The 24,719-nt window shown below is 31.0% G+C and overlaps 2 protein-coding genes and 6 non-coding genes across 9 annotated transcripts in view; 7 read left to right on the forward strand and 1 right to left on the reverse strand.

Moving 5' to 3' along the window:
- Positions 1 to 24,719, reverse strand: part of LOC145239785 (alpha-parvin-like) — a 471,664-nt gene that overhangs the window by 404,361 nt on the left and 42,584 nt on the right. The window lies entirely within an intron of this gene.
- Positions 33 to 23,670, forward strand: LOC145239787 (large ribosomal subunit protein uL13-like). Of its 2 annotated transcripts, XM_080103285.1 has the most exons (6): positions 33 to 217; positions 2,762 to 2,834; positions 10,241 to 10,306; positions 12,102 to 12,203; positions 14,146 to 14,291; positions 23,404 to 23,670. In XM_080103285.1, the coding sequence occupies exons 1-6, from the start codon at positions 200 to 202 to the stop codon at positions 23,608 to 23,610; spliced, it is 612 nt and encodes a 203-aa protein (XP_079959411.1). In that variant the 5' UTR covers positions 33 to 199; the 3' UTR covers positions 23,611 to 23,670. The 2 variants fall into 2 exon arrangements, with proteins under 2 accessions (XP_079959411.1, XP_079959410.1); XM_080103284.1 differs by lacking the exon at positions 33 to 217 and having other exon boundaries at positions 2,738 to 2,834.
- LOC145240609 (small nucleolar RNA SNORD34) lies at positions 13,958 to 14,029 on the forward strand. Its single transcript, XR_013862525.1, has one exon. It is a non-coding gene; the product is annotated as a small nucleolar RNA SNORD34 (small nucleolar RNA).
- Positions 15,337 to 15,408, forward strand: LOC145240606 (small nucleolar RNA Z195/SNORD33/SNORD32 family). The gene has a single exon (XR_013862522.1). It is a non-coding gene; the product is annotated as a small nucleolar RNA Z195/SNORD33/SNORD32 family (small nucleolar RNA).
- LOC145240607 (small nucleolar RNA Z195/SNORD33/SNORD32 family) lies at positions 16,924 to 16,997 on the forward strand. The gene has a single exon (XR_013862523.1). It is a non-coding gene; the product is annotated as a small nucleolar RNA Z195/SNORD33/SNORD32 family (small nucleolar RNA).
- Positions 17,286 to 17,359, forward strand: LOC145240608 (small nucleolar RNA Z195/SNORD33/SNORD32 family). Its single transcript, XR_013862524.1, has one exon. It is a non-coding gene; the product is annotated as a small nucleolar RNA Z195/SNORD33/SNORD32 family (small nucleolar RNA).
- LOC145240605 (small nucleolar RNA Z195/SNORD33/SNORD32 family) lies at positions 22,041 to 22,115 on the forward strand. Its single transcript, XR_013862521.1, has one exon. It is a non-coding gene; the product is annotated as a small nucleolar RNA Z195/SNORD33/SNORD32 family (small nucleolar RNA).
- On the forward strand, positions 22,690 to 22,764 carry LOC145240610 (small nucleolar RNA SNORD34). The gene has a single exon (XR_013862526.1). It is a non-coding gene; the product is annotated as a small nucleolar RNA SNORD34 (small nucleolar RNA).

Here is a 24,719-nt window from a genome sequence, read left to right on the forward strand (position 1 = left end):
TTCATAAAATGGCCGCCAATGGTTATACATGTGGCGCTAGCAGCTTCCTATTTAGTAGTAATAGTATGGCGAGTTGTCGCCCTTAGTTATTTTCATAGTTCCTATAACAGCCGTTAATAGTTACTTAGGTGGCGCCATTAACTTCCGGTTTGCCCGTGATATGCTAAATTGATACCCCAAATTCAATCTCTTTGCCAACATGGGTTTTCAGGCTCAGGTACGTTTCCTTTTATTCCTGCTTATATTTTCAATTTATGCATTATTATCTACCTAATTTTTTATTTTAATCATAATAAATCAATATCCTGTGAACTAATAAAATTTTCTCGCCTCCATAAATGATAAGATTAAGTATTTTATAAATATTAAACAATATTTTGTTAACTTTCATCGCTGTGAGTATGGCCGGGTTTTTTCCAACATGGTGGACGTTTTAAAACGAAGTGAAGATCAGTATAAACATTTACATTTTCACATTTATCTATTTTTAATGTAAATTATTAATGTATTCATCGTATTTAGTAGTTCGTTTTAATTTCGTAAAATTGAAAGATATTGTGATATTTGAATTTATACTAAAAACTTGTAACACGTGGTGGGAGTCCCAAACTTAAATTCTATTAAGAATCTTTGATTTTTAAAATAACTTTATTTCTTGTGTTTGAAATTATTTATGCATTGATTTAGGTGTACTTATACAGAAATTTGAACCGAGGTGTTAAAAAAAAACTTTAAACTACCGGGAGTTTTGGTTTTCATTCAGTAAGTTGATTCGATTCTGTATCAGTACCATGATTTCTTAGTTATTTTTTTATTTATTTATTTTTCACCCCTTTTTACTGGTAGTGAATTAATTGCTAAATATTTTTATTTAAAAGTTAAGCTTTAAATTAATCAACGGATCGTTTTAAGAAAAACTGTCCCAATACATCTGCACGCTATTTTTAAAATTAAAAAAAAATTTAATAGTATTCTCAAGTTAAATTCAATTTTTACACTATTTTTTAAAATTAGGTGAAAGTACAGAATACAAAACACCCTTCCCTCTTAAGCTAACACTGGCTTTCTAAATGATTTCAGCGCGGTAACATAGATGCACAATTACGAAAAATCAAAATCCTTAAAGTTTTTAAATTTGTTTGACCTCTACACGATGCCAAACTTAGTCTATTTTTAATATGGGTAAAATATAGCTCCCCAAAAGGGGCGATCTGGATTAGAACCAGTGTCGTCTGTCTCTCCAAAGAGCTAGATTTTCTCCGCATTTGAAGCCGACCTTGTGTTTATCGCTCAAATTTATTCACTATTGTCTCCTCACGAGAGTAAAGTTACACACGAAATCAGCTTGTAAAGCTTTTGAAAATATGGCTCCCCAAAATGGGAACTTGCTATTGAATCAAAAATAAAAATTTATCACCCTCAAAATAAATTGACGGAGTGCAAAAAAGAGAGACTGTAGTACCAGACCATACTTTGATCCTAAACAAAATCATTGCTCTTTTATTTTGTCCATTTATACAACCCTTTCCCTTCTCTGTATCACTTTAAAATTAACCACGTGGTAAATTCATAATTTCTAAGTTATGCTTAAAACTTTTAAAGAATTTTCTAAATCTTAAATATTTGAGAAATTGACATTTACGATTCATGTGTTCATAAATCTGGTTTGTTTTACAGCAAGATAAGTTACTTTTGTACCTAACTGAATAAGTTTTTAGTGTTTTTATTTAATGTTTATTCGGTTCGAAAAACCAGTAATATTGAGCGCTATCGAAAGAGCAGACTTCAAAATAAAACAATGGTGGTAGAAACTCGATTGGATGTGTTTGTGCCTTTTTTTTTTTTTTTTTTTTTTTTTTTTTAACTTTTCTGTGCTAAACTGTCATTTCACAATTTACTACTACAGTTTATCGCCGAAAATGGAGACGCCATTTTTTAATTTTTTTTTCCGGACACTTGTCATCAAAATAAAAAGGAGAAATCAATATTTTAAACTTTTAAGGTGGGGGTATTTCGAAAGCCGTTCTTAACATGGGAGGTACGTAGTAATTTCCGGAAGTAATCATTATCTTTAATTTTATTTCATGCTTCGGTTGTAGTTCAACATACTTATTTCTCCGTCTGATTCTGACGACGACAGGTGCCCGAAAAAATGCCGTCTTCGTTTTCGGCGATAAACTGTAGTGGTAACCACAGTTTAATAAACAAAAATCAAAATTCAATTAAAAACGAAGAGGCAAACTGAAGAGAACAAGACACAAATTTTAAAGATAACCAAATGGTTCAGGTTTTGAAGTTAAAAATTTTACATTATCTAATTACCGTAAATTGTTTTTCATAATTGGCTGCAAAATTTGTCTGCTTTCCTAATCGATTACAGGGCAAACTCCTCCACCGTATTAAAAAAAAGTACTTAGTTTACTTGCTGCTGAAATGTTATTTAAAAACTATTTTTATCATGGAGATGTAGGGCTTTATTTTATACTTTCATCTAACGATTTAATAGACAAAAACACTAAATATTAAAAAAAAAAAAAAAAAAAAAAAAATCCAGTCCATAAACTGCAAAAATATAAAAAAAAAAAATTGGATTTCTTTTGACTGAACTTTTTACCTGATTAGCTTATATTTTATCGACAGTGCGATATAAACGAATATTTTTCTAATAAATCTGCAACATTTACCTTTTTGATTTAGAAGTGTCATTGGTAGAAAATTATGTATTTTTAGATTTAAAATGGCTTCTCTTTTCTCTTTTCAGGCTATTCTGATCGATGCCCGAGGGCATCTATTGGGGCGTCTCGCCACTGTTGTTGCTAAATGCCTTCTCCAAGGTAAGATATTAAAACTGTTGCAATGTTTCATGTCAATGAAGGCAGTTAGCTTGACTGGTTTGCTGTATTTGACAACAAAACATTTCTCTAAAACGATATATGGCTGAATGCAATAATTTGCCAGTGGATTTTACCTAGAACTCTGGAATTTATCAGCACGTCGTATGCCAGCTGAGTAAATCGGTGAAAGATGTTTTGATACTCAGCAACTGGGTTTTGTTTTACAATCCAGATTCGAAAAAGTGGTCAACAATTCAAATATAGAATGTTATCAAAGATATAATAATCTACCACTAAAAACTTTTCCAAATAGGTAGAGTAATTTATCTTGACTTTGATATATAGATTTGAATTTTTCCACATTTTTGCATCTGGATTGTAAAACAAACCCAGGATTTTTTATTATTTTTTTATTATTATTATTATTATTATTAATAGAAATGGTTTGGAATCCTCAACACCAGAATGGCTGCTTTTTGTCGTGTTCTCTATCTGATAAGAAATAAATTTGAAAGTTATCTTCTATATAGGCAAAATTAGACTGGAAGCCCTCTTTTGGGTGCTAGTTTCAATTGTTTTATCTAGGGAGATAATTAAAAAAAAAAAAAATGAGTTTTGCAAATTGTTTTCATTACTAAAAATCCAAATATTGAATTTCAAGTAAAACCAATGGTAACTACTTAATTGTCAGGTCGCAGTAATTAAAATATTCCAAAATTATGAATGAAAAGTTTTTAAAGACAATTAGTGAGTTTTAGTTATCTACCTTAAATAAAATTAGCTATTCAAACTAGCGCTCTGTTTTTGACAATTTTGTAACGTTCTAATCGACAATCTGCGTTATTTTAGGAAGAAAAACTGAAAAGGTGCAACTATGCATTTTCATAGACTATATCATGAAAAAGGTTTTTTTTTTTTTTTAAATCCCCCTCCTTACACTACTCCCTTTAACAGAGGTCCTAAATAACTCCCATAAAAAGGTAATGCTTGATATAATGCAGAGATGCTACCCTCTTAGGTACTGGTAGCGGTTTTAGTTCCATGCCGAACACCATATATAAAAAAAACTGAGTTCTCCCTCTCCCTGCGCATGCGCAAAGAACTTTTATCGGCTTTTTGTTTTTTTTAATAGCATTTTCTTTTTAAATGACATTTTACTGTTTGTCTCACTTTTATCGACTTTTACTTTTCATTTAAAAAAAAAATGTAAATGTAAATAAAAAAAAAAATGATTACTAATAAATGTGTAGTAATTTCATTTATTTCAAAAAAAAAAAAAAAAAAGTCGATAAAAATTCATGATCGTTTAGTTACTATGGCAACTAAACCTGTTCTTTGCGTAGGGAGAGGGAGAGCTCAGTTTTTTTTTTTTATGGTGTTCGGCATGGAACTAAAACCGCTACCAGTACCCCCTCTTATTCAAAGAAAAAAAGTAATTCCTTAACGAACTGTCTTGACTACACCCACTTCCATTTAAAAGCTCGTACAATAATAGATCGTTTTTATGCCCATAAATACAGTAAATATAAGAAAATGACACAAATTACAATCATATTACGGAATATTAATTTGTTAGAAACTAAAAAAAAAAAAAAATGTATGCAAATTAAAAATATGTAAAGCTGTTTGTGGACGTTTGCAGATTACTATATATATATACAGTAATTTTAAAATTTTACATTTTATCGCAAAATTCCATGAACCTGTTTTGATGCCTTCACCACAAAAATTTCAACAAACAGGGACAGGGACATGTATGATAATAAAGTTCATTTTGAAGCTGAAGAACTCAGGACTCGAGGTCTTCCAAGCAATGAAGGAAAATGTGCCCCTCCCCCATATAGATGTGGATGACTAGGTGTATCAGAATTGTTGACACCCCTAACACGAAACTGCGAATGAAATATAAAAAAAACTCGTAATTTCTCTTTTAAAAGTGGGTTTATTTTCTTTATGGATTATACTTCCAAAATAAACTATTAAAGTTGTATAAAAAGTAATAGAAATATTATTTTTTTTAAAAACAGTAATGAAATTAATTGAATTTTACAAGTTCAGTATTTTTCAATTTTTAAACTTTAAAAATCTATCAATTTTTCTGATTCTATTTTTACGATATTTTCAGGGTCAATGTGAAATTTTATGCTCTTTCCAATAAACCGAATATGATATTTTAGACAAACGTTTTTGTTTTGTTTTTTTAATTCACCCCCCCCCCCCCCATTTTGAAATGTCTATTAAAAATAATTAATTTACTCACCAAAGTTTTATATATCACAAATCGAAGATAAAAGATCAATAAATATATTCAAATTTAAAACAAGTGTTTTTTTAGAAATTTACCTGTAAAGTCCGAAGTTTAAAACCTTTTTTCTTTTTTTTTTTTTTTCATGAAACCTTGGTCCTTACTCCTTTAATTTAAAAAAAAAAAAAAAAAAAAAAAATTAGGGTTTGAATTACATTTTTCGAGAAACTTCGTGAAAAATATTAATTCGACCCCCCCCCCTGTCTTTCCAAGCTTATAACTACTCGAAAAATGTAATTCAAACCCTAATTCTTTTTTCAATTAAAGGAGTAAGACCAAGGTTTCATTTAAAAAAAGAAGTGGGGGGGGGTTAAACTTCGGACTTTACAGCTAAATTTCCAAAAGAACTTGTTTTAAATTAGAATATATTATTGATCTTTCATCTTCAATTTGTGATATATAAAACTTTGGCACATAAATTGTTTACTTTTCAAAATGGGGGGGGGGCGTGAATTTAAAAAAAAAACGTTTGTCTAAAATATTATTCGATTTATTGGAAAGAGCATAAAATTTCACATTGACCCTGAAAATATTGTAAAAATAGAATCGATAGAAAAATTTTGATAAATTTTTAAAGTTTAAAAATTGAGAAATACTGGTTCATTACTGTTTTTTAAAAAATATTTCTATTATTTTTTATACAACTTTAAAAATTTATTTTGGAAGTATAATCCATAAAGAAAATAAACAACCCACTTTTAAAAGAGAAATTACGAGTTTTTTATATTTTATTCGCAGTTTCGTGTTAGGGGTGTCAAAATTCTGATACATCTAGTCCTCGGTCAGTAGAAAATGAATCTTTCGTGACTAAGAATTATTTTGTTCCTATCCAGAGTGCCCCTTTTGGGAGCTGGATTTTCACTGCATTAAAAACCAACCTTGTGCATAACTCTGCCCTCGTGGGCGGGGTGAGGTGGAGCAAGTAAATAGGAATATCAGGCTATAACATCAATACCAACTTGATCCTATACAAATAAAGGTAGTGCAGTCTACTTCGATGGCAGCATTCAGGTGATAGTATGGTTCAAGTTGGGTGGGCTTGTCTTTTTTTTTTTTTTTTTTTTTTTTTTTTTTTTTTTTTTTTTTTTTTTTTTTAAAGAATCCTGGCTGATGCACTAGGTGTATCAGAAGCCGTCATTAAAAATGCGTGAAAAGAACTTGAATAATTCAACTTACTATCTTTCTAAGCTTATAACTACTTGAAAAATGTAATTCAACCCCTAATTTTTCCTTCGATTAAAAAGGAGCAAAGACTAAATTTTAAAAAAATAACAGGTTTAATAGCAAATTATGCAATATTTGCTTATTTTAAATCCGTTTTCTTTAAGATTTAAAGAAAAGCAACAAAATTTTAGTTCGATTATAAAAAAAAATATATAAATTCCAAAAAATCACTTACCTATAAAAAATACTATTCAATGAGTACTTTCATTAAGAATTTATCCATATTCTTTATATTCCATGTCCTTAAATAAAATACTTTTTTAAACAAGGATAAATAATAAAAAAAAAAAACTACCGATTTTAAATTTTTTTATTCTCTTAATGAAATACATGAGCTTTTGATTAATATATTTTATTTCTTTAACACTTTGGACTTTACAGGTACATTTCCAAAATATACTCTTTTTTTTAATTTTTTTTTAATTTTTTTTTTTTAATTAGAATATTTTATTTATTGATCTTTTCTCTTCAATTTGTGATATATAAAACTTTGAGTACCTTATTTAAATTTTTGCACTAGTGCAGTCAGTAGTGCACTTATTGATCCGTGCTGAAATAATATTTAAAAAGCCATTCGGTACTCCTGCAGTATTTTACCCACCGATTTCACGATCTTAGCCGAGCGTTGATCGACATCCGTCGGAAAACGCCGGAACATGGCGAGCGGTACGATACTCTATCAGCCAATCAGGGCGCTTCAAACGAACGCGCAGCAGACGAATAATTTTCATTGAAATTACACACATAGCGTTTCATTTCAGTTATTTTATTGTTCAAAGTAAAAATGCACAGCCTTTCATTTCAGCTATTTAATTTAGCGATAAAAAAAAAAAACGGGAGTTGTTGGAAACATATTTATGCGAATTTATGTGAAGACAAAAATTTGGACACAACCCTTTTGTCTCCATAATAAATCAAATCGCGGAAGGCTACCCGGTTGGGAAGAAGCTTCTTTCCACATCCTCTGAAAACCCTTTGCTCCCTACTTTGCCTCTACAGTCAGTAGAAAATCTTCCAGTCGGAACTAAAGATAAACAGTAATTGTTGTCCCCCCCCTACAAACATTACTGAAAAAAACAAAAACAAAAAAAAAACATTGTTGTTACTGTTTAATAACGTTTTGTTAAAAAAAAAAAAAAAAAAAAAAAAACATTTAAGTCTTTATTACTGTTGCTTACCCCCCCCCCCCCCCAAAAAAAAAAAAGCTATCGGAAAAGAAAATGAACCCCCCAAAAAAATATTCAACAAAATAAATTTATTTTACTTTAAAAAAAACTTACGGTAAGTGTTTGTGATTTATTTTATCCAAATTTTTTGTATTAATTTTATCCATTTTGTTGTGTGTGTGTGTAATATCTTTTCCTTGTAATGTTGTTGCTATTCACATACTTTTAGCGTTCTTGCACCGTAGCTCCGAATTCTCGGCTTTCGTCGGCGTTAACACCGAAAGCGTTCGTCAACGCTCGGCTAAGATCGTGAAATCGGTGGGTAAAATACTGCAGGAGTACCAGCCATTCTTAACATGGGGAGGGTGTTTTGTACCTATTCTATACTTTAACCTGACAATTGAATTAAAAAAAACAAAAAAACTTGGAAATACAATTTAAAAAATAACACGGATCAGTAAGTGCACTAGCACCCAAAGTTTAAGACATTTCAAAATGGGGCGAGGGGGTTAAAAAAAAAAACGTTCGTCTAAAATATATTGGGTTTATTGAAAAGAACATAAAATTTCACATTGACCCTGAAAATATAAAAATCGAACCAATAGAAAAATTTTGATAAATTTTTAAAGTTTAAAATAATTGAAAAAATTTAACTCGTAAATTTCAATTGATTTCATTACGTTAAAAAAAATGGCTGCATCAATAGCAGTATCAGAATTTTTGTAGGAATTTTTGACACCCCTAACACGAAACTGCGAATACAATATAAAAATCTCGTAATTTCTCTGTTAAAAGTGGGTTATTTATTTTCTTTATGGATTATACTTCCAAAATAAACTATTACAGTTGTTTTAAAAGTAATAAAAATATTTTTATTTTTTTTTTAAAACAGTAATGAATTTTCCGAACTCAATATTTTTCAATTTTTAAACTCAATATTTTTAAATTTTTAAATTTTAAAAATCTATCAAAATTTTTCTATTGATTCTATTTTTACGATATTTTCAGGGTCAATGTGAAATTTTATGTTCTTTCCAATAAACCGAATATAATATTTTAGACAAACGTTTTTTTTAAATTCACGCCCCCCCATTTTCACGCCCCCCCCATTTTCACGCCCCCCCCATTTTGAAATGTCTATTAAAAAGTAAATAATTAATTTATGTTTAATAGGTTTATATATCACAAATTGAAGAGAAAAGGTCAATAAATAATATATTCAAATTTAAAACAAAAAAAAAAATCAGTTTTTTAGAAATTTACCTGTAAAGTCCGAAGTTTAAAACCTTATTTTATAAGAACACATTTTTTCTTTTTGTCTTTTTTTTTTTTTTTTTAATGAAACCTTGGTCCTTGCTCCTTTAATTGAAAAAAAAATTAGGGCTTGAATTACATTTTTCGAGGAGTTATAAGCTTAGAAAGATAGGGGGTCGAATAATTTACGCCTCTCATTTTGAAATGTCTATTAAAAAGTAAATAATTAATTTATGTTTAATAGGTTTATATATCACAAATTGAAGAGAAAAGGTCAATAAATAATATATTCAAATTTAAAACACAAAAAAAAATCAGTTTTTTAGAAATTTACCTGTAAAGTCCGAAGTTTAAAACCTTTTTAAAAAAAAAAAACACATTGTTTTGTTTTGTTTTTTTTTTAAATAAAACCTTGGTCCTTACTCCTTTAATTGAAAAAAAAAATTAGGGCTTGAATTACATTTTTCGAGGAGTTATAAGCTTGGAAAGATGGGGTGGAATTATTCACTATTTTCACGAAATTTCTGACACTGCTACTGCATCAACGTGTGCCGGCACTTTTTGAACACTATTTTAAAAAAATAAATATTTCTATTTTTTAAACAACTTTAATAGTTTATTTTGGAAGTATATTCCAAAAAAAAAAAATTAACTCACTTTAAAAAGAAATTACGAGTTTTTATATATTTTATTCGCAGTTTTGTGTTGGGGGTGTCAAATTCTGATACATCTACTGATGCGATGCACAATAACATAAAGGTACATTCTGAATATGAGGCAGGACAATTATGTTTTACCGACGACATCAATGGACTTAACAGGAACATAACCTCGACAGTCTACAATCAGCATAAAATAGATACAAGTGGTGATAATATAAGGGTCAAAGGTGCGAAACTGAAAGGTATCATCGATGAATCCAAATGCACGAACAACAACAATAATCATCTAGACTATGGGACAGTTGATATGTTAGTATAAATAAAAAATAAAAAAAAGAACCTATGCGAAGTTTTCATTTATCACTCTTATATAATCATCAAAATATGCATTGCTGTTATTTGGGGAGATCCATATTCAAATATATGAAGGTTTAATTTGCATAACTTTTTTTTATATATTTAACCGCCTATAATCTGTTATTCATTTGTAATTGTTCTATTTTTCATAAATATCTGCAATGGTTTTGTTAACAGTAATTAAAGCAATTAAAAAAATATATTACTTGAAATATGCTCATTATCACAGGAGATAATTTAAATGAAATTTATCTTGGCTAGAACAATATACTGATGAGGCATAAGAGTTCAGTTCTCAAGAGCCCCCCACATGCATACCATTGCTCAGGCAAACTGATTTTGGCTTTTTATTTAGTCTCGATTAAAATTTGTAATGTTTTCTTAGAATATGTATCCGTGTTTCTATATAAAACTTAACATTTTAATGTTTGCTCACAGGTCAACGTGTCGTGATTGTACGATCTGAGGGAATTAACATTTCTGGACACTTTCACAGAAACAAGAGTGAGTATAATTTTTTTTATTTAATGCAAACGAATTTTTTTTTTTTTTTTTTTTTTTCATGTAAAGTAAATCATCTATTCAATCTAAAATGATTTATTCTGCTTGCGAATTTTCATTGTTGGCAATCATCTGGCCATCACTGTCATTTTTTCATTTTCAAAGAGTAGTTCCAATAAAAATTGCCTAATTCAAAAGGTCCGATTTTTCAACTAAAAATGCTATTTGGAAATTTGATGGTTGCCATTGCAAGAACATTAACCAAATTTTATAACAATTTGGTTCGATTAATAATATAACAATTTTATCATTAGATTAATTGAACTAAATCATTATAAAGTTATAATTTGGTAAATGCAATCGTACAATGGCAGCCATTGCTAAGAACTTCAGTATAGCTTTAAATGAACACTTCAAAATATTTAATCCTTAAACATATTAAACAAATGTGGTTTAAGATTACAATGAATTTCTAATCAGTCATATAAATAACAGGGTTTTTGCTACCTATGAATTTGCCAAACATTCAAATTTTATTGCAGATATAATTTATCTGAATATGCATTTAAGCTTTTATTTTCATTTAGGTTAGCATATTCATATACCATGTTTAAGTGTTTATTTAGTTATCAGGTTGACAAAGTACTTGTGGTTTTTAACTTTTAAATTTAGATAAACTTATCTCAGATCCAACAAAACTTTATTGGTCGAAATAAGCACCAGCAAAATCAACATACTTTTGCCAACACAAAACAAGTGTATTTATGCCAGAAAGGTAAATTGATGTCACTGCAAGCGTGTTTTTTTTTTTTTTTTTTTTTTTTTTTTTTTCCAAGCATTTCTCATGCTTGAAAAAGTGGTAGTGAGTGAGGTCTGAAGAGTATGGTAGATGAGACAGTTTTGTAGCCCAATTCGTTCACTTGTGCAGTCGGGCATTGTCGTGGAGGAAAATTGGGCCTTTTCTGTTAACTAATGCTCGGTGTCTAAGTTTCTGGTGCATTTCGTCCAGCTGTTCGCAGTACTTCACTGCCATAATTGTTTGGCCTACATTTAAAAAAAAAAAAAAAAAAAAGACTGAGGCCGGTTGCAGACCACCGACCTTCTTTTGGCACAACTCTGACTTCGGGAAGTGTTGTGGAACTTCATCAGCATCTAACCAATGCGCTGAGCATCGTTGATTGTTGTAAAGAACCCACTTTTCATCGCAAGTCACAACCTGGTCGAGAAATGGCCCTTTCTTTTTGCATAAAAGAAGGGAAGATGACACTTCATAAGAGCATTTCTTTTGGTTGTCATTCAATTCGTCAGCCACCCATATCAAATTTTTGTATTTTCAATCTCTCCAGTGGTTGGGAATCGTTATATGTTACGTCTAATTCAGAAGCAAGTTCTTTAGCAGTTGTGTGTGGATCGACTTCAACTAAAGCTCTTAATTGATTAACATCCGATGGCCAACCACTATGCTCATCATTTTCAAGGACTCATTGCTGCCACAATTTCTTGAACCACCTGTGTGTTTAGTAGTGGTTCCTGGGCCAAATGCTTCATTAATATCGTGAGTTGCTTCAACAGCTTTTCAGCCTAGCTTGAATTGAAATAGAAAATGGTGCAAATTTGCATGCTTTTTTTTTTTTTTCATATTGTATTCAATGTTCTGAAAAAACCCTTGTTTTAAAACAATTGTAATTTACACGATTAGATAGAACAGAAAATGCTCTTTAAAATAAAGATATTAAACCTAATAAATAAGATGGCTTTTTCTTGCACTTTGTATTAATTTTGGTTTTCCTCTTCACAGTGAAGTATTTGGATTATTTGAAGAAAAGATGTAATGTAAATCCAGCTCGTGGTCCATTCCATTTCCGAGCTCCCAGCAAAATCTTCTTCAGAACTGTCAGAGGTAAGTTATACATGAATTTTTTTTATTTTACTTTATTACAAAATGAGGGGAATAATTTCATAATTCTGAAACATGTCTTTGCTTATTCCACTTTTTATTTACTGTTACTGTTACAAAATAACTTCAGATGAGAACTAAAAAATTTTAAATTAAATCCAACAGAATTCATTTGTGGACACATTTGCAAAATGATCTTCTGAATACATTGAAGATAATTTTATGCAAACATTTCTGTTTATTCTTAATTAGCCGCATTGTAATTTATTCTACATTCAATAATTTTAAAGATTAAAATAATACCATAAAAAGTCTTAGTTATCCAAGTTTGTGCTGATTGATAATTAACGACCAAATGATACTCTTAAAATGAAAGCACTGCCAAGTCAATACAGCTGATAAGAATATAAAAACTTGTGCTGATGACTTTTAAAAGTTAATATTTTCGTCCATTACTTTTTTACTTCAAAAGTTTGCAAGTTTTAAAGCATTAAGTTCTAGATTTAAGAATATAAATAGCAAATGCACAAACATTTTAGACGTTAGAATTAAAAATATATACAAAATGTAGATTTGATTTTTAAAAAATGGAATAAAAAAAAAATTCCATTACATTCAAAGTGAAGGTAATTTTTGGTCCACTGATTTATCAGAGAGGGACATATATTTTCAATGGCGTCCGTTAGTCCGGACGATTGCCAGATAACCATCCATTAGTTTTTCCTGAAATGTTACCACAAATTGTATTATATTAAATAGATGTGCACAGTAAAAAAAAAATTTTTTTTTTTTTTTTTTTTTTCCAAAAATTCCCGTTGCATCCCCGAGGGCTCAAAAGAGATTTAAAAAAAAAAAAAAAACTGTCCCAAAATACTAAAAAAAACTTTTCGCCTCATAACTTTTGATCCATCCAGCCCATTATTCTTAATATAAGTACAGTATGGGTGACCCTGGCAAATGAGGACTTTTAGTGCTAAAAACGTCCCCTTTTTTTTTTTTTTTTTTTTTTTTTTTATATTTCTCAAAAACTTGATATGTCTGACTATATATTGGTTTTTCACCGTGGTCAACTCAAATATACATTATTCATTTACACTGGGATTCGGCATCACTAGGGGCTCAAGAGGTCAAAATGGCCAAAAATGACACTTTTTGTCCCATAGCATTTCATCCATCTATTAGATTTTCCTGAAACTTGGCCAAAATGTGGAGGCCATTGTTCTTAATATAAATTCAGTATTGGTAACCCTGACAAAATTCTGGTTCGCATCCCTCTGGGACTTTTAAGGCTAAAAAACATGCCTTTTCTGGAGCTCTTTTTTCATATTACTTGATATGTGTGTAGTGGTTTTCCATGGTACTAAATTCAAATATACATGTCTTAAGGCGTGAAAATGCACCGTTTGTCCATTTTCAGTGGGTCGCAAATGCTCTAAAGTTGCAAAAAAATGACACTTTTGTCCTATCCACTAAATTTTTCTGAAACTTGGCTAAAATGTAAAGGCAATGTTGGCCCTTCGCACTTCTCATTCATCATTTCTTCACTAATTTTTGTAGCGTCATCTCACATGCAACACCAGTGGGGGACCACGCACGCACAGCTTGTATGTTTTTGCCTTAATGTGATGCTTAGTAATTAACTCTTTGTTGACATTCACCCTTCACGAAACATGCAATTAAGACTAAAGTATTTAATTCTCCCATATCAGAGAATGGCCACAGATAGAATGTATGGTATAAATTTTCAACTTGTTAAACCAAATGAATGATGAATTAAATTACCTACATTGTTTGAAATACTTTGAAAATCTAGTTTATCTGACATTTGGGTTATCAAGTTTGCATTTGTGGTCACTTAAAAACTGATCGAACATTATATGATCCAAATTATTTATTTTTGGAAACGCCATCTTTTTATTTATTTATTTTTTAAATTTTTTTCCAGGAATGCTTCCACACAACAACAAACGTGGAAAGGAGGCACTTGGTAGACTGAAGGCCTTTGAAGGAATTCCCCCACCATACAACCAAAGGAAGCGGATGATTGTACCCTCTGCCCTCCGGATCATCAGATTGAAACCCGGGAGAAAGGTAAGTCCTTTGGGATTACACTGGGTGACTCTTGAAATGAATGGAGAGACTTCAATCACTCTTGTTCTGACCCCCCCCCCCCAACCTCTCCCCAACTTTTCTATAATTTCTCCAGTGTGAGGTAGACTTTCACAATATAAATATTGTAGTCATTTTGATTAACAATGAATTATACTTATCCAATTAATGATGGCAGTATGGTTTCACAAGATATAAAAATTAGTTTCTGATCAGATAAGGGCTACAATTTTATATTTGTATCTTGTCACTGCACATTGGATGATTTCACAAAATGTAAATGCCATTGTAAACTTAATATGCACATGTGTTGTATGTATTTAATAGCATCAAACGGCTAAATGATAATTTTAGCGAATGAACCCCACACACACTGTTTTTGTCAGAAAGGTTGACAATTGCAAATTGCTTCAACCTTTTAAATAAGACTGACCTTTGAATATATTTAATTTATATGCCAATCAACATAAGCTTCATTAAGATGGTGACAAACCTTGAATTAAAACGGACCCTTCAATATCGGTCATTGGTATACTATTCCTTAATCTAAAAACATGAAATCCTTGCATCCAAAACTTTTCAAATTTTCTACCCATCAATATTTTAGATTAAAAACAAATTCTTTGGATATGGAAGGTGTACCAAGTAAATGATGATGTGTTTTATTACCTACATTGTTTGAAATGTCATGATGTTAAAACCATATCTGATTTCTTGGTTGCCAAATTTTTATTTTTATTTATTTTACTGAGAGGCCATATTTTCCTGGATTCTGTTTATAACTTTTCCTAATATCTTAAACTTTGATTTCAAATGATTGCAGTCGGATAGGTTAGGTTATTTTTGTTTCATGTTAGTGTACTTTATTCCAGTAGCTTTTAAACTTTTTAGCAATCCAAATTTAAATCTAATTGAATGGTTTTTGATTTTGTGTGTACGTCTTATGAATCCAAACTTTCTATATATATAAAAAATTTTCTTTTACACTTATGAAATAAAATTTTAATAGAAATGTATTACTTTTGTCAGTGTCGATGATGATAAATTACCACCTTGATACAAAAATGAAACCATAACATGCACTACCAACTGAGACACTGATAGTTATACATTCCTGTATTTAGGAATGACTCTCGGCGGTGTTTTTTAAGCCTCATAGATCCAAGTTTTTGGCTTTTCCCTCTACCTTCTTCGCTGCCCTTCCCCCCTCTCTCTCTTTCTAGGTCTCATTTGATTTTTGGTCCCCTGATTTATCGGAGAGGGACCTATGTTTTCAGTGGCGTCCGTTAGTCCAGACGATTGCCAGATAATCGTCCATTAGTTTTTCCTGAAATTTTGCCACAAATTGTATTTCATTAAATAGATGTGCACAGTTTTTTTTTTTTTTTTTTTTTTTTTTTTCCAAAAATTCCTGTTGTCCTTGAAGGCTCAAAAGAAGTGTTTTTAAAAAAAAAAAAAGTTTTGCCCCATAACCATCAATTAAATTTTTCTAAAACTTGGCCAAAATATGGAGTCCATTGTTATTAATATAAATCTAGTATGGGTGACCCTGGCAATATTCTGGTTGCGTCCCTGAGGACTTATAATACTAAAATAAAAATTAAAAAAAAAACGTTTTTGTGACTTTTTTTTTTTTTTTTTTTTTCACGTTTCTCAACAAAAACTTGATATGTCTGACTATATAGTGGTTTTTCACTGGTCAACTCAAATATACATGTGTTAAGACCTGAAACAGTACCATTATTCATTTATACTGGGATTCGGCATCGCCCGGGGGTCAAAATGGCCAAAAATGGCACTTTTTGTCCCATAGCATTTCATCCATCTATTAGATTTTCCTGAAACTTGGCCAAAATATGGAGGCCATTGTTCTTAATATAAATTCAGTATTGGTGACCCTGACAAAATTCTGGTTCGCATCCCTCTGGGACTTTTAAGGCTAAAAACCATGCCTTTTTGGAGCTCTTTTTTCAATTTAGTCTCTATAGAGGTTTTCCATGGTACTAAATTCAAATATACATGTCTTAAGGCGTGAAACTGCACCATTTGTCCATTTTCAGTAGGATTCAGCATTCCTAAGAGCTCAAAAGGGGTCACAAATGCCCTAAAATTGCAAAAAAAAAATCACGCTTTTTACCTGATAAATTTTGCGCCATCCATTAAATTTTTCTGAAACTTGGCGAAAATGTGAAGGCAACATTTTCCCTTCACACTTCTCACATTCATCATTTCTTCACTATTTTTTGTAGCGTCATCTCACAATGCAGCTCAAGAGGGGGACCACACAGCGCGGCTTGTTTTGTTTCTTTGACTACTCCCATCCCTTATTGTAACAGTAGTTAATATTATTACATCTTATTATTCTGTGAACGTTTATTTTAGTTTATTTGTATAAAATAGTTTAGGTGTATGATATGAGGGTGGGATGCAATGAGTATCATTTGGAACGTGTTCATCAGTAAATATAAAGTTTTTTACTAATGCGTTGAATTTGGAATGACTTCTTGAATACTTTCAGCTTATTAATGTATTTCAAACTTTTAAAATAGTCTTTGGCTTTTAATGCTAGCTGTTCAAATCTAAATTTGTAAATTTTAGAAATTTCTAATCCCTCAATGTCAGTGATGATAGAATACCACCTTGATATAAAATGAAACCTTTTCAACATGCACTACCAACTGAGACATTGAGGGTCATAATACTTGCCTGTATCTAATTATTTTTAAAAATATAATCCTGTTAACACAATGGTTTTCTTCAGATTAAAGTTAAACATTTAGCTTTTTTACTAATGCGTTGAATTTGGAATGATTTCTTGAATGCTTTCAGCTTATTAATGTATTCCAAACTTTTAAAATAGTCTTTGGCTTTTAATGCTAGTTGTTCAAATCTGAATGAATCTAATTTTCATTATCTAAAATCCTTTCTATTTTAGACACTATTAAATTTGTAAATTTTAAAAATTTCTAATCCCTCAATGTCAGTGATGATAGAATACCACCTTGATACAAAATGAAACCTTTTCAACATGCACTACCAACTGAGACATTGAGGGTCATAATACTTGCCTGTATCTAATTATTTTTAAAAATATAATCCTGTTAACACAATGGTTTTCTTCAGATTAAAGTTAAACATTTAACTTGGTCAAAACTTAGATGAGTGACCGACCACTTGTTAATACAAGATGCCTTACATAAAATACAGTCCTGGTAGTTTTGCAACTCTTTGCTGGCTACCAAATGGTAACGGTCCTTACCTATTCATTGTCATTTGCACTGACCAGACACTGATGGATGTGACAGATAAACTTTTATTTTTAAGATAAAATAACTCTGAAAGAGTTCTATAATCCTAATTTAACATTTTTTTTTCTACCATTTTGTCATTGCTGTAAGTTGAGATTGTTTTAAATATCCCAACTGAAAGCTTCCAATAATCTATTCTTTGACAGTTGTAATATGATTTCTGACATGCTCTGGAAACTTTTGTTTAAGTAATTTTAACTAAAAAAAAATGCTAATATTTATTTTGTCAGTGTCAATGATGATAAAATACTTTGATATATAATGAAACTGTCTTAACATGCACTACCAACTGAGACACTGTATATATATATAATTTCATTAAGAATCTTTAATACAATGAAATATTTGGTTATTGTTCAGAATTCACTCTGTATTAAATAAGAAAAATCTAGTAATTGTCTGTATTTTTGAGATGAGGTGTTTTCATTTATTGAGATTGTCGGACGGACTTCCTCATCTTGGTTGTTATAGTCACAACGTTTCTGGCGGTTTGCCCTCCGGCCTTCATCAGGTGTTTTGTATCGAACTGGGGAACCGTTTGTTAGGAGTCTCAAACCCAACCCTTTATTATTATTATTATGGTGGTACCATGTTCGGACTCCAATAAGACCATCGATACAGTTCACAATGGAGAAAGAAAAAGATAACCAACTAGCCTTCCTTGATATACTCATATCACGCACAGAGCATGGGTTTAAGACATCCGTATATCGCAAGCCTACCTTCACCCTAACTTCAACTCCCATCACCCATACAGTATCAAACATGGAATCGCACGCTGCTTACAATAAGTAGCAACACCATTACTTACCACCAAGAAATGGTCAGGTTGAAGAATACCCTCCGTCGTAACAACTACCCCGATAGCATACTATCCACCAGACGTGTTAGTAGTATAAGAGAGGAGAATGAAAACCATCAACAGTCTGCCTACAATACATACGAGGCATCTCCGAAAAGATTCAGAGAATGTGCCCCCTACAACATCAGGACAGTATTCAAGAGCGAGTCAACACTCAGACGACACCTGGTACGAGTGAAGCCCCGCATGGAGGAAAACATGACCGAGAACTGCATATACTCCATCCCATGCAGTTGCAGAAAGGTTTACAAGGGTGAAACATGCTGCCCCCTTAAAGTAAGGGTGGAAGAATAAAGAAAAGCGGTAACTAAAGGGGAGACAGAAAAATCGGGTATAGCCGACCATGTCTGGATGGAGATGAGGTAAAAATAATAAACCGAGAGACCCACTGGAAAGTGAGAAAACTTAAAGAAACAGCTCGCATGCTCGGACATAACAACCTACTGAGCAAACCAAGCGTAGAGCTGAATGCAATTTGGACACCTAATAGAGAAAACCTTGAATAACAACATAGGTTTAACATTAACAAAAGCCAACTAAGAATTGTCCTAGTGACATGGCAGAGTGGTCCTAGACGTATCAAAGTTTACAGTTACCCAAAGGTGCTGAGTTCAATCCTGAATGAAGGCAGTGAATAGTAACATTCAAAACAGAATCAACTATGTCCCAGAGCCTAGCTGGAGTCCGAACACGGTACCCTGTAATAATAATAAAGGGTTGTGTTCGAGACTCCTAACGAACAGTTCCCCAGTTTGATACAAAATGAAGGCCAGAGGGCAAAACGGCCGAAACGTTGTGACTATAACAACCAAGATGAGGAAGTCAGTCAGACAATCTCAATAAAAGAAAAATCTGATTTATGTACCTGTGACAAAAAGAAAATATATTTCATAAATCACGTAAATTAATCAAATACTTTTCTTATAAAGAAAATTTTTTTTAGTGATTAATGAGAATTCAAAGGCTTTACAACTCATTAAATTTAAGTATGAATTGTTGAGTTACCTCCTTCCGACAGCCACTCTTAGGATGCTCATAAAATTTTTTTTTTTTTTTTTTTTTTTTTTTTAATAAAAGATAAAACTTGATCAATTTTTATACTGTTTGGAATGATATTTTTGTTGGGGTATGTACATAATAAACATAAGATTTATTAAGAGCATCTAAAAAAATTTCATTTTAGCTTTCAAAAGCTGTTTTTCTAGTTGTATACAATTTATGGAGGATGCTTGATGTAACGACTATCACAATCTGCTCTATTCAATTCAAATATTGGGATCATGTATGTGCATTCGTGCTGTTGGAAATTGTATGGAACTCCTCCACTCATATGCTAATATTAAAATAGGAACTTCAGTTTTCTAAACTATATTGGTTTGGCATCAAATAACCAAACGAAACTATTAGTTGGAAAACCAAAATGATGTACACTATTCTTTCACTACAACTCCTCTCCCACAAATAGCAACAAACTGTGAATATTGCATGTAGTTTTAAAACATCTGAGATTATATATGGTAATAAATGCTTTTCCAAACATTTTCTAAAGACATGCTTATTAATATAGTAATAGTGTAGAAATATTGCATGCAGCAATGTATTTCATTAATGTAGTAATGATAATGTAAACATGTTCTAATTTTGTAATGAAACCATGTTTTAGTCAAAAAGAAATTTACGTACAGGACAGTAACACCTCATAGTTACCCATACTGTATTTTAAAATTTGAGGGAAAAATGCTAGATCCAAAATTTACCCCTTATATTCCAAATCTCTAGGTTTAATGGAGGAAAAACTGCTATAGTGGCAACACTGTTTACAGAGCATTTTTTATGTTAGTCTGGTATAAAAGCATATGATGTGATAGTTAAGTACCTAATTTGCGGAAATGCATATGAAAGTATAGTGTATTTCTAAAATTATTTTCAATAGTTTTACCCAATATTGCTGTTTAATGTGTAAACATATGGGTTTCCTCAATTTAATTTGTAGAATTGGGAAAATATTGAATGCTTTCAGATTATTTAAAACTTTTAATGGTCTTTTAAAGGTCTTCAGTTTTTGAAGCTTAAAGAAAATAATTGGATATTACTTTAAACAGAAATGTCTTTAGTCAGTGTCGATGATTATTAAATTTACCATCTTGATACAAAAATGAAACCATAATAACGTCCATCAGCTGAGACACTGAAACAATGATCAGAATGCTGGAATGTTTTAAGAATTTAAACACTGAGGAAACTTAGCTAATACTCTTTAATGTCAATTTCATTCCAAATTGCACTTGGTATTTTTCTAATTTTTCCTTGCATATATTTTGGTCAGATACTGATATAGCTTATGTGAGTTCATTTGTAGACATAAATACAATTGGGGAAACAAATGCACCCCCGCCGCCTCATATTTTAACTAATTTCAATTTGATTAAACACATCAACCTAAAAGTTATTTACAGATCTGCAGCAGTGTTTAGAAAATTTTTATTGAAAGCTTAAAGAATGCTTTAGACATTTAAAAAAAATTTTACATTAAAGATAGAATTATAAAACTTAATTTAAAATCTTTTGTTTTTATTAGATAGAATCTAATAAAGACAAAATGGTATTTGTGCATTTAACGAACCAGACGTAACTGAGCATTTGCTCGGCTTTGTCCAGCGCATGACGTCAACAGCTCGGGTTTTGCTGCTGTCTGACGAAGCGTGGTCATCAACCAATCAAAATGCTGCGCGCTTAGTTTCAACTCGACACGCGCGCGTCAAGCAGCAGGCTCTAATTTCAATATGGGCATTCGAGATGGTGGCGACTAGGAATCTCCAGCGTAATGTGGATTGCGGTCACGCCACAATTGTGGACTGAAAGAATTTCCTGGGAGATATATGCCGAAAGCTACCCGGTTGGTAAGGAGGCGCTTCCTATCACATTCGCTATCTCATCCCCGTCCACTTTGTCTGATGCCTTCCAAAAATCTGAGGAAAATACATCCGCCTAAGAAAATGTTCCTGGCCCCAAAAAAAAAAAAAAAAAAGTTTGGTTTCTTTCCTTTTTTTTTCTTATGATTTTTTTTTTTTTTTTTTTTTTACATAGTTGAAGAAAAAAAACGTTTCATAAAACAATTACTATTATTTGTTTAAACACAAAAAAAAATTATCCTACAAATATCATTTTTGTTGGTTATTTTATGTAAATAGTTGGAAAAAAAAACTTGTCATTAAAAAAAATTAATAATTTACTATTTGTTTACAAAAATGTTTTATGTATTTATTTTGCAAACAGAAAACAATTTCAAACAATAATACTAATAATAATAAAAAGCATAAATGAACGGTAGGTTTTTGCTTTTTATTTTTGGATGTTTCTACATTTACAATTTCATTTTAGTTATTTTGTAATGTTTTTATTTTATTGGCAACGCTCTGTTTTATCCGGCTGTTGACGTCATGCGCCGGACAAAGCCGAGCAAATGCTGAGTTACGTCTGGTTCGTTAAATGCACAAGTACCGACAAAATAAAATGCTTAAATTTTACAAGTTAACTTTGAAAATGTATTGATCTTTTATCAGTGTCGATGATGATAAATTACCATCTTGATAAATACAAAATGAAACCATAACATGCACTACCAACTGAGACACTGTTCAACAATAATCAGTCATGATGTATTTAGGAATGTCATAATTAATGCTACATATCTAATTTGTTTAAAGTAATTTTTAATTTTATACTTATTTTACTCTGATTTTTGCACATAATCATAGTTTTTAAAATTTCTATTTAGAACATGTAAAAAATGTTAAATTTTCAACTATGCTAAATCTGAATTTAGTTAAAAAAAAGAAAAAAAAGAAATACTTAGTTTCAAGTGTTATTGAATTGTAATTAAAACAAAAGTAAATTTTTGGAATCTTTAGGCCATAAAAATGAGATTGTTTACAAGACAAATGTTAACAGAAACATGTTTTCCTCAACCTTTTTCAAATTAAGAAGTGAGAAAATCAACATCTTTATGTAGCAATTAAGCTTTCAATCAAATGTTGAGTAAGTAAAAATGATAAAATCATCTTAGGGTACTTTATAGATGAATAAGATTTTTCAGACAATTTTTAATATTTCTTTTTTTTTTTTTTTTTTTTTTTTTTTTTTTAAGAATTTTGTATCCAACAGTTGAGGGGGGGGGGTACAATATCCAAATGAAAAGGGTCAGGTTCAACCAAGTGAATGATGACTTTTAATTACCTACATTGTTTGAAATACCATGATGTAATAACATTATCTGACTTCTTGGTTGCGCATTTAGTGTTTATATTTGGATATAAGGTTTCTAACTTGCAAACTAAATTAGTTCATATCAATTCATAAAAATTTTTTATTCAAAGTCGCGAATTCTTGAATATATAAACGTTTAAACATTCAGGGATGTAAATTAAACTAGAAGGAAACGACATAAGCAAGAAGTCATAATGAGAAGTTAACTAATCTTTGTGTGTGCTTTTGGGGAACTAGATAAATATTTGGAAATGCTTGACACGTGGTGCAAATGAATATTAAATTGTTGCTCAATTTTAGCATACAGATGTTAATTAATGGTTGGAATTTAAAATCATTTTTAGTAAAAGTTATGCATTATTTTTCATTGGACTCCTCCTCTGACCTTAGTTAAAAACAAGATTCATACATGTAGTAAACTCATTAGAATATACAAAAAGGTAAACGGACGGAAGAAAAATGACAAATATGCTTTCTGATTTTTAGGGTTATTAGACATTGAGCTGCTCTGATGTGCAGATATTAAACATTTCTAGTCTCTATGATGACCTTGTTTGAACTTATTATATATGAAAAATTGAATGTTCGTTTATACCGGCATTTGTACATATTTAAAATTTGTACCTTTTTTTTTTTTTCTTTTTTTTTCTTTTTGTAGTATTGTGATTTAAACAGATTGGCCCATGAAGTAGGTTGGAAGTATCAAGCTGTCACAGCTACATTAGAAGAAAGACGTAAGGCCAAATCTGCAGTTTTTGCTGGAAGATCTAAGCTGAAACTGGCATTGGACAGAAAAGCTAAAGAGTTGGTTGCCGATAAAATTAAGAAACAACAAAAGGTCATTGAACAGTACGGCTACAGATAAATGGGTCGCCATTTTGTATAAACAGTTGGTACTAAAATTGAATAAATTTGGAGACAATTATTTATTTTTATTTATTTTTTATTTTTATTTTTTTGTGGTCATTACTGGGGTTGTGACAACAGAATATTCTTTTCATTCTTTTGACTCTCAAGTATATATCTGACAGTCAATCAACTGAGTACCACATCAGTCTATATAAAAACATAGATATTGATGGATATATATTAAAGAGTCAGAACGAAAAGAATGCCATAGTTATTATTCATGTTTTTATTCAAACTCTTGTCCACTCCATTGCCTTTCTTTTACACTGCATTTTGCTCAATGTACTCTCCAGCCATTCAATATTCATTCTTTTGCATAGAGTAAAAACATTTGACGCATGCAATTTATAAACACAATTTGATATTTCGTTTGGTCATTTAAATTGAATGTAAATTCTTTAAAAATCAGTTTTAATTTTAAACCCACAAAATGTTGATAAATGGCATGTCAAAATTTGCACCAAACTTGGTTATTATTTTACCTGTTTAAGTAAATTTTTTTTATCTTCAAACATTTTTTGTGTGCAGGAGATATTTAGGCAAAGCAATTGATTAACGAGTGTCCAGGCCATAGGTAATAACCATTAAGACATGGTATGCTGGTTTTGAATGTTGTACAGATACCATGCTAAATACTCATTTCAACCAAATTTTGTGATTGTCCCTGGAAACATCAAAAGGGCTGGAAGAAACGTCACGGCGGAGAATTGAAGACCTGGATCCTCATCTGTCTACATTGCTGGAACTGTGAATAGCTGTTGCAGCATTGGGTAGTCGGCCTCGATTAGAGATATGGTCAATTTGATGGGTGGAACTGGTTCAACTAATCTAGTGAGAGCCGAACCTGGTACATCTGGGTTGAAAATGAAGAATTCAGTGTAAGAGCTGGTATTTATGTTTCTGAATTTTTGAGATGAGTAAACCTGAAAAATTCAAACTTAATTTGTTTGATGTTAGAAGTTATGTAAGAAAGCATAGGAGTTAGGTAAAGCGATGCATCAACCATTTTATGGCATGTCATGTGAAAAAGTGGTGTTCAAACTGGGTCAGGCCAAGAACAAATCT

This window comes from Euprymna scolopes, chromosome 19 (assembly GCF_053919585.1).
Source record: "Euprymna scolopes isolate OS-2025 chromosome 19, ASM5391958v1, whole genome shotgun sequence".
Classification (NCBI taxonomy): domain Eukaryota; kingdom Metazoa; phylum Mollusca; class Cephalopoda; order Sepiida; family Sepiolidae; genus Euprymna; species Euprymna scolopes.